Source organism: Diadema antillarum, unplaced genomic scaffold, assembly GCF_040938485.1.
Source record: "Diadema antillarum isolate AM-2024a unplaced genomic scaffold, OU_Dant_1.0 seq00000919_RagTag, whole genome shotgun sequence".
In the NCBI taxonomy this organism is placed as follows: Eukaryota; Metazoa; Echinodermata; class Echinoidea; order Diadematoida; family Diadematidae; genus Diadema; species Diadema antillarum.
In genome coordinates this window covers 43,247-57,111 of record NW_027271771.1, presented here as the reverse complement: position 1 = coordinate 57,111, position 13,865 = coordinate 43,247, and the positions used below count along the sequence as shown (strand labels likewise).

Sequence of the window (13,865 nt, the reverse complement as noted above, 5' to 3'; positions counted from 1 at the left end):
ATGTATATCCCATGTTTTATCATGTAAAAAAAATGTGTGAATAAACTTGCCCTCGCTGCGATGTTGATAACATGAGGCACAGTACGTACGCGTACTAATCGTAAGATGACGAATGAACGTATTGGTTAGAAAGGTGGCTTAGTTGGTACAAGCCCTGAAAAAGGACTTCACAAGTGGGAAGTCTATAACGCGGAATGTGGAAACGTAATACTGGTAGTCTCCTACTCGAGCCGGTTGTAATATTCCTTTTTGGGAATGTGGTCTTCTTCTTCTTCTTCCGCTATGGAAATCATCAGGGCGAATCTCAGAAAGATTCTGAATGAGACCGGCGAGCACGTCTCCATCTCCAATAGTCTACGACTAGATCTGTCGTCATCGTTTCCATGACGTCACTCTCACTGCCATTCTTCATCACAACCTTTAAAGGGATGATCAAGTTTTGGTTGAGTTGGGGATTCAATTTTTTTTTTTTTGCGAGATGATTAGAAACCATTCATGAAATATGAAAGAGCACGCAATTCTAAGAGGAATTCAAAGTTTATTTGATGAAGATCGGTTTTGAAATGGCCGAGATATCCAAAGACAAAGTGAAGGAAAGTGGTCCTGATGACAGTTGGGTCCCACCTTTTATAGGACCTCTTTGCTTTTGGATAGCTCAGCCATTTCAATACCAATTCCTCTTAGAATTGCATGCTCTTTTATATTTCATAAAGGATTTCTTATTTTCTCACAAAAAAAGTCGAAAACCTGAAGCCCGTCTCAATCAAAGGTATATCACCCCTTAAACATCACATCATTCAAACTTCACATCATTCATTGGACAAAAAACAAGAAGTGCACGTGAGAAAAGATGGGATAATTATTCTCACTTCCCCACGTGATTGGTGCATATTTATTTTGATTTCTGTCTCATAATACCAGTGATATAGTGACAGCTACGAGGCGTAATAGAATACAATATCTAGCAGATTCTGCGCTACTTCTGCACAAGTCAGTCTGCTGTTTTTAACTGTGACCAGCAAATAAGTATGCCCGCACTGGGCTGTATAAACAATCTTATGTGTGAGAAAAAACATGTTAACACAATGCATTATTGTGTACGAATCGTAAGTACTACGTTTGTTAATTTTACTGGACATTTAAATAGACTTTATTTGTCTGTCCGTTTTAAGCACCGAGAAGATTGGTGTAAACTGAGTTGTTATCTTGTAGACCTATTATGCATCCTTCTTAATTACTTGGTAGGAAGCCTAATCAGTTTTCATGTTTAAACAAATATTTCATTCCCATAATCACAAATTGTTTCACCAACTTGAAAGCATCTGTCATTCAGAAAAAAAAAGTGTGGAGTTAATCATAATTATTCGTCGTTTAAGCCTTTTCTAAAAGAAGAAATCATTTAAAAAAAATTCAGGACATCTGTCAACTGTAATTAAAAGCATTTGAAATCTTTCAATGTTATGGATAAAAATATAACTTTCTCATTCGTCAATTACTTGGAAAAGCTCATCACAGGCTGATAAAAGAAATCAAATAATGGAAGTAACACTATCCATGTGTTCAGCTGTAAGACTAAAATATACAATTAATATGCTTGTCCTTTCGAAGACTTCCAGAGTTATCTTTTAATCGCTTTCACATCAGAGGGATAATGTCAACAATAAAACGTCAGAAATTAATATCATGCCCTAAAATTAGCATCTCGTGCGAGAAGTCAATTTGATGAGTTGTCGTTCGACACTTCAAAGAGCGTTAGTTTATTACTCGAATATGCGATTCTAGGATTCATTTTAAAAGTCAATCACAGCGTTTTAAGTGAAGTTTAACATTTTCCATTAGTAGCATAATATCACCACTACCCTTTCGGGACTCAACTATACCGTTACCATGGTTACAGCGCGTCTCTGTTTAGTCGAGAGTCAGATCAATAATGACACAAACGTTCCATCGTTTCGTGATTCAAGTAGAATACGGCAAGAAATGCGGCTAAAGTCAACTGTAATGATTTTTCCCCTGTTTCTGGCATGCCAGTCTACAACCAATGATAAATAGAACCAGTACATAAACAATACCCACCATGTGTAGCGGAATAAAACCTGCAGTTCGATAGAATAAATTACATCACATCCAGATCTTCATGCTAATGATCGCGGAGTATAAATGTGTTCTTACACGATTATGTGTTCAAGCGCTGTCAACAAATCTTGACGGACACTCTGAAGCAAATATTACTGAAGATAAGAACAACAAACATAAACCTGCCGACATACCGGAAGAGTTTTGCCAAGGTATTGTGACACGGCATGTCCGTAATCAAAAAACAATCTAGATACTGTGTCAAAACAACGGTACAATTGATATAACCAAAAAAAAAAAAAAAACCAGGAAGGAAACACACATTTTGTTTATAAAGGAAGTTGATGATGCAGATTAAATAATAAACATTAACATAAACTACTGACAGAGATGCATTATAGATTTCAATAAAGTCGGGCATATCGCTAAAATATCTACTCAAATGCAAGCAACGCAGCTGCAACAAGTGTATCCATAGCATCACAGTAAATCAGAATATTATGCACAGAATTTGGCGATTTGTTATACCAGTAGAATGTAAATAATATATCATTTTGTACAATTTCTATTAATGAGACGCAAACACTCATAAGTTTTTCTTTCAAAAAAATAACTGTTTGTTCAATATATAGTGATAATAATACGACTGACATACAGGTTTTGAAGCCCTTAAAATATAAACTCCGTTTTGAAAAATGTTATGTACATATATACACGTAAACCCCGTGGCACGCCCAAAATTGCCACAATATGTACACATTTACAATAATTTCCTTTACAGAGACCTCGGAAACGAGTATTAAAAACATCACACATAACCATATGACTATGATGAATGGCACATGAAACTCTATCTTATATAACACTACACACAATATGATAAAGTTACTGAATTTGGTAAAATTAAGTATGGAGAATACACACGATGCAAGACAAAGGGTAAGGAGGTGTAAAGCTTTAGACTTTCTTCTCTATCGCATTTCCGGTATTTGCAACATCTTTCTCCCCGACTGCGCATTTAGTTAATGAAAGCCAATTTCTTATCAGGGAAACTGAAGACGAAATGTTTCTTTTTTTTCAATGTTGAAAGTCAACTGCTTTGATCGATAGTCTTTCGTCAACATTGTTCATTACTAAATAGCTTGACGGTTTGCTCATTTGTAAATCAGCAAGGCCAGCAGCGTGCAAATCGCGTGCCTGCACGATTCTGTTGCTAATCCAATCCGAACACGACTGGGGAGGGCGCCACCTTTGACGGAGGTATGGAAAGGAAGAAAATGCGACAGCCTAAGAAACATGGCCACACAACCTAGTCGGATCTGTTAGGTTATCTGCGTCTTGCGTCCGCTGTTAGTCTAAATCTTTTCCAAACTAATTCGCTTCGTGTGCATAAGCCAGAAACTCTTCTCACTCAGTAGCGGCATATTTATTTCAACATTTTTGCACAAGCATCCTCAATTCTCTTCGACTTTTTTTTTTTGTTATAGAACCGAAATGACGTCAGGGTGACGTAAACGAGGAACGATCAGGGTTATCGTGTGTCGCTGCAGGCACTTGGGTAGGAATATCTTTACAAGTTCATGAATATCGCGTACAATCAGAATACAGCAAGAAAACGATCTATACAATAAGATACATACAATGCATGAATTCAGACCTCACAGCTCTCTATTAAAGTACTTCATTTAATATAGTGATCAACCGCCCAGAAGACAGTGTTTCCCACAATGTGAATTCAGCAATGCTGCTGTCGTCTCTTTTTTTTTTCCAGATATGTCATTTTGAAATTATGTTGATACACTTCTTGTTCCGTGCAAAATGAGACACACATTTCCGGGTTGTAGTTACATCTTACTGCGCATGAAGACTTTAAAGACACCCTATATCAAATCTAAATGTATACATGTGTACTATGAATGACGTCATCTTTCCGAGCAGGACGAATGTACGCCCCCTACGTCATCGGCAAGCAGCAACTCTGAACATACTTCTCAAACAGTTCAGTAACCAGTACAAGGACATCCACTGAGGGTATAGATAGCAAGTGTAAACCACTGCGACCGCAAGGAACTTGCTGGCGTCAGTTCGACAAGCCAAGTTAGCACCTGCACAGGGGCTAATTTGAAATCTGCTGTGCATTCTTGATTTTCAGCCAAGGGCGATTGGAATCCAACTGAAAGTTGAAGGCACTCTCAGACTGTGACGAATGTATGTATGTGCGTGTGTGATTAATGAGAAAATTAACATTATGTTTTAACGGCAATGCTGTGAAGATTTACGGAAATTGATGTTCAAATGTATTCATCGTAGTAAGCGTCCAATGTACCCTGCAAACGTGAGGTATAACTCTACTTCATTACGGGGCAAATATTGAGCAGAAATACAAAAACCACACAGAACCAACATAGGGACTGTCTTAAAGTATTTGAAATACGGAATACTTTAACATAAATGTTTGCAGAAAGCTGGTTCAGGCATGAAATTCGATCTCGTCCTGAATGTGTTGTTGCTAGATTTCCGACTGGCGCTCGATGTCAAAGTTGTATGTAATTACTGTTGAAGCAGGCTTTTTGTGCTGTATGATTTGACTCTCCACGTGCGGGAAAGCACGACATGATTCGTCACTTCGGCGGAAAGATCCAAAGTACACATTATCTGTCCGTCACAGATTCGATCGGAGCGGGCAACACAACAAGAACACGCACGCATTGAATGTACAGTCAATAACAACACACAACACAAGTGTCCGTCCCTGCGCTCATCTTTCCCGGTCTGGCGCGGACTATAAAGGAACGCGTTCATTGGCTGGATAATGTCACGTGCGTTCTACAAACTTGAACTGCGCAGGTCTGTCCGGCACATTGGTCAGTCTGAAGAGAAGTTCCATGTCTTCCTCGTGATGCCACTCGATCTTGAAATTCTTGATGAGCTGCAAACAGGAAGTGAGAAGTCATACGAACAATCAATCATCTGTGGAACCTTCTTGTAGTTAATAACCCATAGGCTGATAGGCATTGCTTGTAGTCCATCATCGTCACTATTGTCGATTACTGTTCATGTAAGCAACGACTCACTCCTCCCTACCTAAGAGATGATTCCTTATGATATATCGCACTCATGCAAATACATATCTAATCCATGATGTCATTCTGATAGTCTGACTGCAATATGTGGTATGTTACCCTATCTCCCTCACATATGCAAGAAACTTTGTGGCACAACAAACAAAACACACATAATGAAGAGTTTGAATACAAAAACAGATCAACGTCATTTTCAAAGTTATTTACAGGGCAAGCCCTCATCAGATGAAAAAAAAAACTAAATCTTTCCAATGATTCTGCGTACTCGTTACATAACATGAAATATTTTTGAAGATATCATTTACTTATCCCATATATTTGAATTATTTCCTGTTTTCAGAAGCTACAGTCTCAAATATCTGAAGTTGATACAAATGGATACATTTTTTTTTTGTTCTGTTTTGTTTTTTGTTTTGCATTTAATCCTTTCATTGCCAAGTCGTTAAAGACGCAGATGTTTTTATCATCCGGGACATACCTTGATGAGCATGATGTAGAGATCCTGCTCGGCCATCCGCCTTCCCGTACACATGCGGGAGCCGTGGCCGAAGGGGAGGATGAGGTACGGGTCGACGTTCTCGCACTCCTTGTCGCCGCGGAGCCATCTCTCCGGCTTGAACTTCTCCGGCGATGGGAAGTATTCCTCCATCAGGCCGGCTATGCAGTGAATTCTAACGATGGTCTGCAGTGGGAAGAATTATATGGCCGAGATGTTTAATTTCCCCCTACCAAGGGGCGGAGAGCTAATAAATGTAACAGCTTCATTCTTTGACTGACTGTTTATTCACGAGTGTCTTTATCATTGCTGCCATCTCCATCATCATCATCATCATCATCATCATCATCATATTTTTTAATGTTCTTGACACTTTATCTACCAAGGTTTATCGAGAGTGAAATGGAACAGACACAATGACACAGTAAACGGAATACTTTCTGTTGTGGTGGAGAAATTTAGGCAGCGAGTTGTAGGAAATATCAGTCTATCATATGGAGTGTTAGAACAGATGAGACAAGAAAGAGATTTCGGAATAGTCGTGAGTGTAGCCACAAGATATTTTAAACTACATAACGATATCATCTCGCACTTGGAACATAATAATGGTATGAGAAAACATATCAATCCGCAAGTCTTAGCTGTACTAGGTATTAATTGTTTCTTTCATCTGCATGTAGAGTGTAAACGAACGATTTCCCGAAATGAGGTATTGCAGCTTTAAAGAGAAAATCGTTCATCGGTCGCAAAATCGTCCGTGACGTGACGCTACGCTAAGCAATAAATCCTCCATTAAAAATATTGCCGTTCGTGATGAACACGACATAACGGTAAAGGCCATATAACAATTAGGCAGTGTGCGTTGCATTTGTCGCAACCTGCGTTGAAACTGGATTTGATCTCTGTCTAAATAGCTTACAAACCTCACTACTTTAGTGTACTTATAGCTGATCTAGGCTACTTACGTCTGGTGGGATTCTGTAACCAGCCAAAGCGATCTCCCTCGAAGGAATTCGGTTCGTTCCATCAACAGTTGGAAACAGCCTGTTGAAAATAAAATCAAAAGTAAACAAGGGTTCTTTCAGTTCTGTTCTTGACACATGAACACAGGCGCATTTGTTAAACATTGCTCTATACTGGCAGTTGGAAAACAACTATCGGAAGTTACTATAAATCACACAATCTATTATCACTTTTACCCATCACGTAACTGGTATTTACACGTTCCCCTCGTTTACGATATAGAGATCGTATACTGGTGTACTGTAAACGTTAACCTTTTGCAATGCACGTAGTAACTTCATCATGTCGTACTCCATTTAACGGAAGTGAACATGGTAATGAATGATCAAGTGAAACATCACAGTATCAACAAAGTTAGTGCACTGGCAAAAAAAAAAAATGCCTTTCACATTTCAGAAGACTTTTCAAAAGTACTTAGCACAAAAATTACTATGAATAGAGTACAGGAACACTTTAACACTCTCATGTTATAATTATCATAGTATTTTGAATTCTTAACATATTTAAAACCGGGAAGCGGGCGCTTCATGTACAAGCTTAACGCAGAATCAAAACATCCCGAAGGCAACAGATCATTATGACTATAGTGGGGGTGGATATGTGACTCTCACAACACCTCTAAATCTTGGAGGTTCGCTTACCTCACAGTCTCCTTGATGCATGCTTTGAGATAAGGGAGATTTTGCAATTTGTTTGGAGTGATGGGCATCCCATCCGGTATGGCCCTCTGGATCTCTTCGTACACTCTCTCCTGGACTTCAGGGTTCTTGGCCAAGCAGTACAGGTTAAACGCCAGTGTGCTCGCGGTCTGAAAGCATGCAAAAAAGAAAATCAGTTCAGTAATTCAGACAGAAACAACAGTATTTCAGATTGATTTGACAAGCTACAAAATCAGCTTCTGTAAGCAAATACATGTCCGTGCATGGAATTCAGTTTTAATACATTACGCTGTGAAGATGAGGTCTGAGCAAGCGTTTGCATGTCAGAAGCCATGTTTGTTATAAACGGATGTGGGTGTGCGATTGAAATGTGTCAATAAAACAGTTTATTGCAGGTGCCAAAGATCGAAATCATGGCAGCCTGGAATATCTTTTGAAGATATTGAACATGAAATTAAGTCACCCTGTTACTTGCAATGAGGATAATAATAACAATGATACATGTAGTTTTCAATCAAATAATCGGATAAATAATAAAACAAATATATAAATTTAAAGTCCATTATAAGCGGCCACCCTTAGAAATGATGCGAAGGCGCCCTCTCTCGTTAAAATGTCAAATCAACTTTCATGCTGCACAGCGCCGACTCGACGTGATGTGGCGACAAGGGATTCTACAAGCGCCGACAAGGGATTCTACAAGCGCCGAGCGGAGTTGACGCAATGACATGGGCAGACTGGTTGTACCATTTTTGTTTAACCGTGATGTACAAAGATATAGCTGCCTACATCACGCAAGGTCGTTAGTTAAAAAGTGTTGTGAGCTAGTTTTCACCTGACGTGTCATATCATAACATAAACTACTAATGATGTCACATTTATCATGCGACTCAAAATATTCTGAGATCACAAGGGCTAAACACTACTACAGTGAAGGAACAAAAAAAAAAATTGGGAATCCGAATAAAGTAATAACGGTATTCTTTTGTCGGATTTGCATCTGTTCGATCCAATTACGTCTGCAGACTAAGTTTAATGAGAATTTTGAAGCTCGGCTTACGATCCGCAGACTTCAAAGATGGAATGGCAGTCCTTACCGTTTCGATGGCAGCGATCATGAGGTCGTTCATGAGGTCGCAGAGGTTGTCGATGTCGAAGTCTTGCCGGGCCAGGAGGCACTCGAGAAACGTTCCTTCCATCGCGCTGTCCTTGCCCGTGCCAACTGTGGTTTTCATCCGGTCCAGCGCTATTAAGGCATACTTTTTGGAGGTTCTGTAAAGTATACAGAAAGATACATAGACAGATAGAGACAGACAGACAGGGGGATAGGAGGATACACAAAGAGGAAAAAGAGAGAGAGCACTGGTTGTTACTTCATGAGGTACCGAGCAGTCAAATTACGTCTGTTTTTTTCATTACATTTTGTTTGCAAAGATAATCCAGCACCAAGGTTGTACCGGATATTATGGAATCCTGTGGTAAATGGAATCCGGAATTGAAGAAATATCTTATGTATCATGATTACACTAAAGTATAGTGTTTAAAGCATTCTATACAGGCCTGTTACGGCGAAACGCCACGCTGAAACTGGTTCATTAGGCTCGGTGAAATTCGACACTGAGCCAACGCTGTTCTACTTATCTTGCTCAAGAAAGACGTCAACGAAAACTGACATCTATTTTGTCAACAAGGATTTGTGATGTTAAGTACTTCCCCCCGAAATGAATGTAGGCCCTGTCGCCTGCTGCTAGACTATTCTCAATCTATGTAACTGTTGATAACTTCTCTTCTGACCTAATTTAAAAGGGAGGCGAAAAATCCGAACCTCCCCCAAGCCTCCATCGTCTCTTAGGCCTGCTTCCTCCCAACATGTACCGTGGGATATCTCATTACACGCCAAATGCCGCTCTCTCAACGCGCGCCGGTTTCCCGCCCACCCGAAGACACCCCAAATTGTTGCCTCTCCTCGATTCTTGCTAATTACCTGAAGAAGTAATCCTGCGCTTTCGTGAACTTTTGCCAGGCTTTGGTGGCGATGCCAAACTTCCAGAGGGGAAAGCTGAAGGTGAGGTCCTTGAGACTGTCAAAAAAATTCTCGACTGACACAATCAGCTCGAGCGCTTCCGGGTTGTTGTCCAGGCCCGTGTTGAGACAGCCCATCCTGGAGTCAAACACAATAGCGCAGACCGCTGCAGGGGTGGACAATAAGAGTCGATGGGGGCGTGTGAGTAAGAGGTGTCGACAAAAGAAAACATTGCAGCTTGAATGTGATTGCAAAAGAAAGCCTTAACCGGGGCACAATGGCGGGTAAAGGGTCTCGCCGCGTAACTAGCAAATTGGCGGCATGTGTAGACAGACGTAGTTCTCAGTCTGTAAGTGTCTAGGGGTATTTGGCAAGTCGACTTCTCGAAATGTCTGCGTTTACTCACGACACACGAGGGAATAGGAGATAAAAATCACTCGAGTTCTTTGAACCTTACGTCATTAACTGCATCCGCCGTGATAATTGCATTGCGCGTGGGACCTGTTTTGCAGCACGATGTACCCACCATTTAAAATCACTGACGTTAAACCAGCGAATAAATACAACCAAAAAAAGGGGGATTTGGCGCAAATTCTCATAAAAGAACTCAATACATAGTATTCGTCGAAATAGAATATCACTGAGTGCCAACTGGAACATTTCGCCATCATGGTTTCGTGCATCCATGCATCATTATGACGTCATTATCTGAAAACAGGCAAACCCCCCCCCCAAAAAAAAAAAAAAAAAAAAAAAATCATGGATTTCACATCTATTGAGCATGCACAGCAACGAATGAAAAGAAAACCAGCGCAAGTTCATCAGTTCCCGCATCGTGACAATCATATTTATACTGACACTTTGAACACAACGCCTAAGAACTTTATTCCACAATACAAAAGATAAAAAATTTTAAAAAAATCCATAGATTCATCATTAACACATGTTCTTTTAGTGCGCACCTGTCACAATATGTTATCATTGCAACATCCTGAACGCTTCACTTTGGACACAGCGATATCGGACTGCGAACCTCACACCGAAACATCTCCGGTACAACTTCAGTCCCGTTCTATTAGGTACTCACACTCTAACGTCCATCGCTCGATCTTGTGGTTGAAGTCGGGCACCTCCTCGGTAGCTGAGTCTTTCGTCTCCTTGATGAGGGTCACGAAGTCGTCTGCGCACTCCTCCATGATGGGGATGTAGGCGTTGACGCTCTGTGGTTTCATGAGAAGATGCTGGACGGGCTTGCGAAGTTTTTGCCACTCTTCGCCCTCTCTGGATGGGAAAATAATTCAAAGGAAAAACAACTTTCACTCCAAAGGCCCTTCCCCTAATCGGACACTACCTTTAGCCTCATTTTGTCCCAATTACTCACAACATAATCTCAGTCTCCTTGCCCTTTATCAACCGTCCTCTGACTTCTTCAAGCACGATCCTGTTAGCAATTATCGAAACAGTTTGCAGCGGTTCTTTCTAACTCGTGGGGTATCGGTTAAGTCATATCAACACTGAACAGAAGTTGGGAAAACATTTTGACGTTATCAATACAAGAATTTCGATGCACAGGTCGGCTTACGCACAGCGTAAACAGTGTTCCCTCTATAGCTCATGCGGACTTTTACAGTTGATGTCGTCGTGCATGGGTATCAAAGGTTATGACGACATGATAACAAAAGCATGGTGAAATATGTGATTTTTCCTTTCCTGTTAAAGCCCTATTCCCCATCAGTAAAATATCTGCAATGTTGGACTTCGGTAAGTCAGGAATGTCGATCACGACTGTGTATGGACGTGACGGACTTACGTGTTGGCCATGCCAATGTGTCTTTGCCTCGTTCGTCTGTACTTGACCATGGCGTCGATCGGGGTCCGCTTCGGCCTCCTGCCTTCGTTGCGGAAGAGCTCCCGGACGTCGGTGGGGTCGATGATGTGAACGTGCGTGACACCAGCCAGAGTCTCTTTAAAGATTGGTCCAAAGGTCCGGAATCTGTCCACAGTTGCCTCGTGGAGCTTATCAATTCTGTAGGGACCTACGAAGGAAATGAACAATGATAAACATTCTACCATTACCTTACTTTCTCCAGCATGTGAATGCACATTGATCATCGAACCAAATAAGCCTTACATGACTGACACAGTGTGTACGATGTGACACATGCATCCGGTGAACATTTCTGGCACGAAATGTCTTATACGATCAAAATTAACAAGCTATCAATCAATGTAAAGCAAATCCATCGATATATTAGACTACAATAAAAATCGAGACGACAATGACTTAGTCTTTAGAACGTAATCAACGTATCAACATGATCAATACCAATTTACACGCTCTACACACTTTGACATCAAAACAACACCACACTACTCGCTAGATTTAGACAATGAGTATTTCCAACTAGATAGTGATAGTGATAGTGATAGGAGAACAACTACCGATGTCCAGACTTTGAAATACCTACCGAAGCCGGTGTAGTCCAAGAGCGAACCAAGAAGAGGTATCCCCTTCGGTCCAGGGATCTCTGAGAAAGGTTTGGCTTCTTTCAGCTGTTCAGCAGTCACCATCGTCCCGACGTGTCTCTGCACGATCTGCTGGGCGACGGACGCCACACGACAAGCCGACGTTCGGCCGACGCTTGCAGGCAACATGTTGTCGAGTTGTTATCTGAAAAGACAATTAACAAGAAAATACAAAACATTAATGAAAGTCCTGCTTGAGTCTCTCTGATTCTGCAGGAGGGTGGCTGATGAAAACTGAAAGATTTCGTCACGAATACGTTAGGCCTTCCGGATTCGGAATCAATTATCGCCTAATGAGCAGTATAAAAACTCGCAACTATCTCGCTGGAAGTCTCGTGGACCCGACTAATTTTGCTGATTGAATGTTGACCGTCCTGCACTCACTGTGGCAGGGTTTCTGGACATATGGTCCCTGACGAAGACGGTTCCCGTAAAATTCTGGAAACAATGTACATGACAACAAACAGTACAACGGACGAGTGAGAAGTGAGTTTGTGACAAATATCAGTGGCACGAGTGATTTTTTTTTCTCTCACAAAAAGTTTGGCTGAAATCGGCTTGCAAAATGTCTAGTTCGTCAGCTTAAGAAAAGACCGTCTACACTGAGATAGTAGAGCGACACAGGTTCGTTTCTGTACACGTATTTCGTCGACATGCGCACTGACTATTCCTGTGGTCATTAGAGAAACCTCGAATCAGGAACGAGAAGATAACTAAAACAACACGATGGTTAATATGGATTGCACTAACGACTTAATTTAAGAGAATGTCGTGCAAAGTCAGTCTCAAGACCAACCGGTTATTAATGACTGAAATGTTCAGACTTGTTTTGGGAAAGGGCCACAAAACGTTGAGGCGTATCGGGACGATTATTTCAAGGTACAGGAACATAATATATGTACATTTCCTGTCTCCTATTTCGTATTTTGTCTGCAGCGACAACCCAGTGCAAAACGACACGATACTCTCATGGTCTGGCCAAATGCTGCAAATCATAATCATTAATGTCAGTATGTTGATAAATCTTTTATAAGATTCATCATCGCCACTTGTAATTACGTCCGTCGTTTATATTTACGCTATTCTTTTATATGTTTCTACGTCGCTTTAAACAATGTTAAATTAATGTGAGAAAAAAAAAACCCAACAGCGGCTTTCTCTTTCCATCTCCCATCACGACGCTTGCCAGAGGAAAAAAAAAAATGACTACATGTATGCCATTTTACTTCAACAAACCTAATGTCGACTGAACTGCATCGAAAATGTGTTTCCACGATAGCAAAAATTCATGTATCCTACAGTCAATAGATCTTTAATAGATCTTGAATATACACACAGAAATATATCCTGTAAACAGTCAGTGCATTATACACTAAGGGAAGGTGTGAATTTGGTAATCAAGACTGGAACGAGACTAGTAGCGAAGGGGAAAAAATAAAAAGAGCTCGGATGAAGAGGTGACTGACTCGTCACAGCGACGAAAGTGAACGCAGCAATTTGTAAACACTTACGGAAGGCAGATACCGACACAGCGCTCGCTGACAGCTCGACAGACGACCTCCAGGCTTACTAGAGATACATGTATTTTGAACGCGCTCGGAAGTCGCGACCTGAAGTTCACGCTCGAACAGCGAAAATTGCCTGCCATGGAAAGGATACTCAGAGAGGGTAGGAAAAGGTGAATGGAATCCGCTTGTGAGCAGAGCAACAGGCGCGGCGCGGGTTGACATTCTCGTGAATAAACTTCGTCTACGCCTTATTTGATGCTAAGTCATATTGCAGACCCATTAGGTATATCTCTAACATGTTCACCCATCAGTACACTTTAAAAAGAAATTTGAATCTGAATCTCAAATTTGATTTGATATTTTAACACGATTCAATAAACACTAAGTGACGATATGTTTTCGTGTAGGTAGTGATGGTTTTCTTGTTTGATATTTCAGGACGGGTGGGTGAGAGCGAGTTGTGTGTAGGAC

At 40.8% G+C, this 13,865-nt stretch overlaps 1 protein-coding gene across 1 annotated transcript; it reads right to left on the bottom strand.

Moving 5' to 3' along the window:
• Window positions 1–4,822: 4,822 nt before the first annotated feature.
• LOC139741313 (cytochrome P450 10-like) lies at window positions 4,823–12,017 on the bottom strand. Its single transcript, XM_071651900.1, has 9 exons — window positions 11,829–12,017; window positions 11,171–11,396; window positions 10,448–10,641; window positions 9,322–9,526; window positions 8,435–8,609; window positions 7,320–7,486; window positions 6,621–6,699; window positions 5,638–5,841; window positions 4,823–5,005 (listed from the first exon to the last, which is right to left on the bottom strand). The coding sequence occupies exons 1-9, from the start codon at window positions 12,013–12,015 to the stop codon at window positions 4,892–4,894; spliced, it is 1,551 nt and encodes a 516-aa protein (XP_071508001.1). The 5' UTR covers window positions 12,016–12,017; the 3' UTR covers window positions 4,823–4,891.
• Between the last annotated feature and the right edge of the window lie 1,848 nt (window positions 12,018–13,865).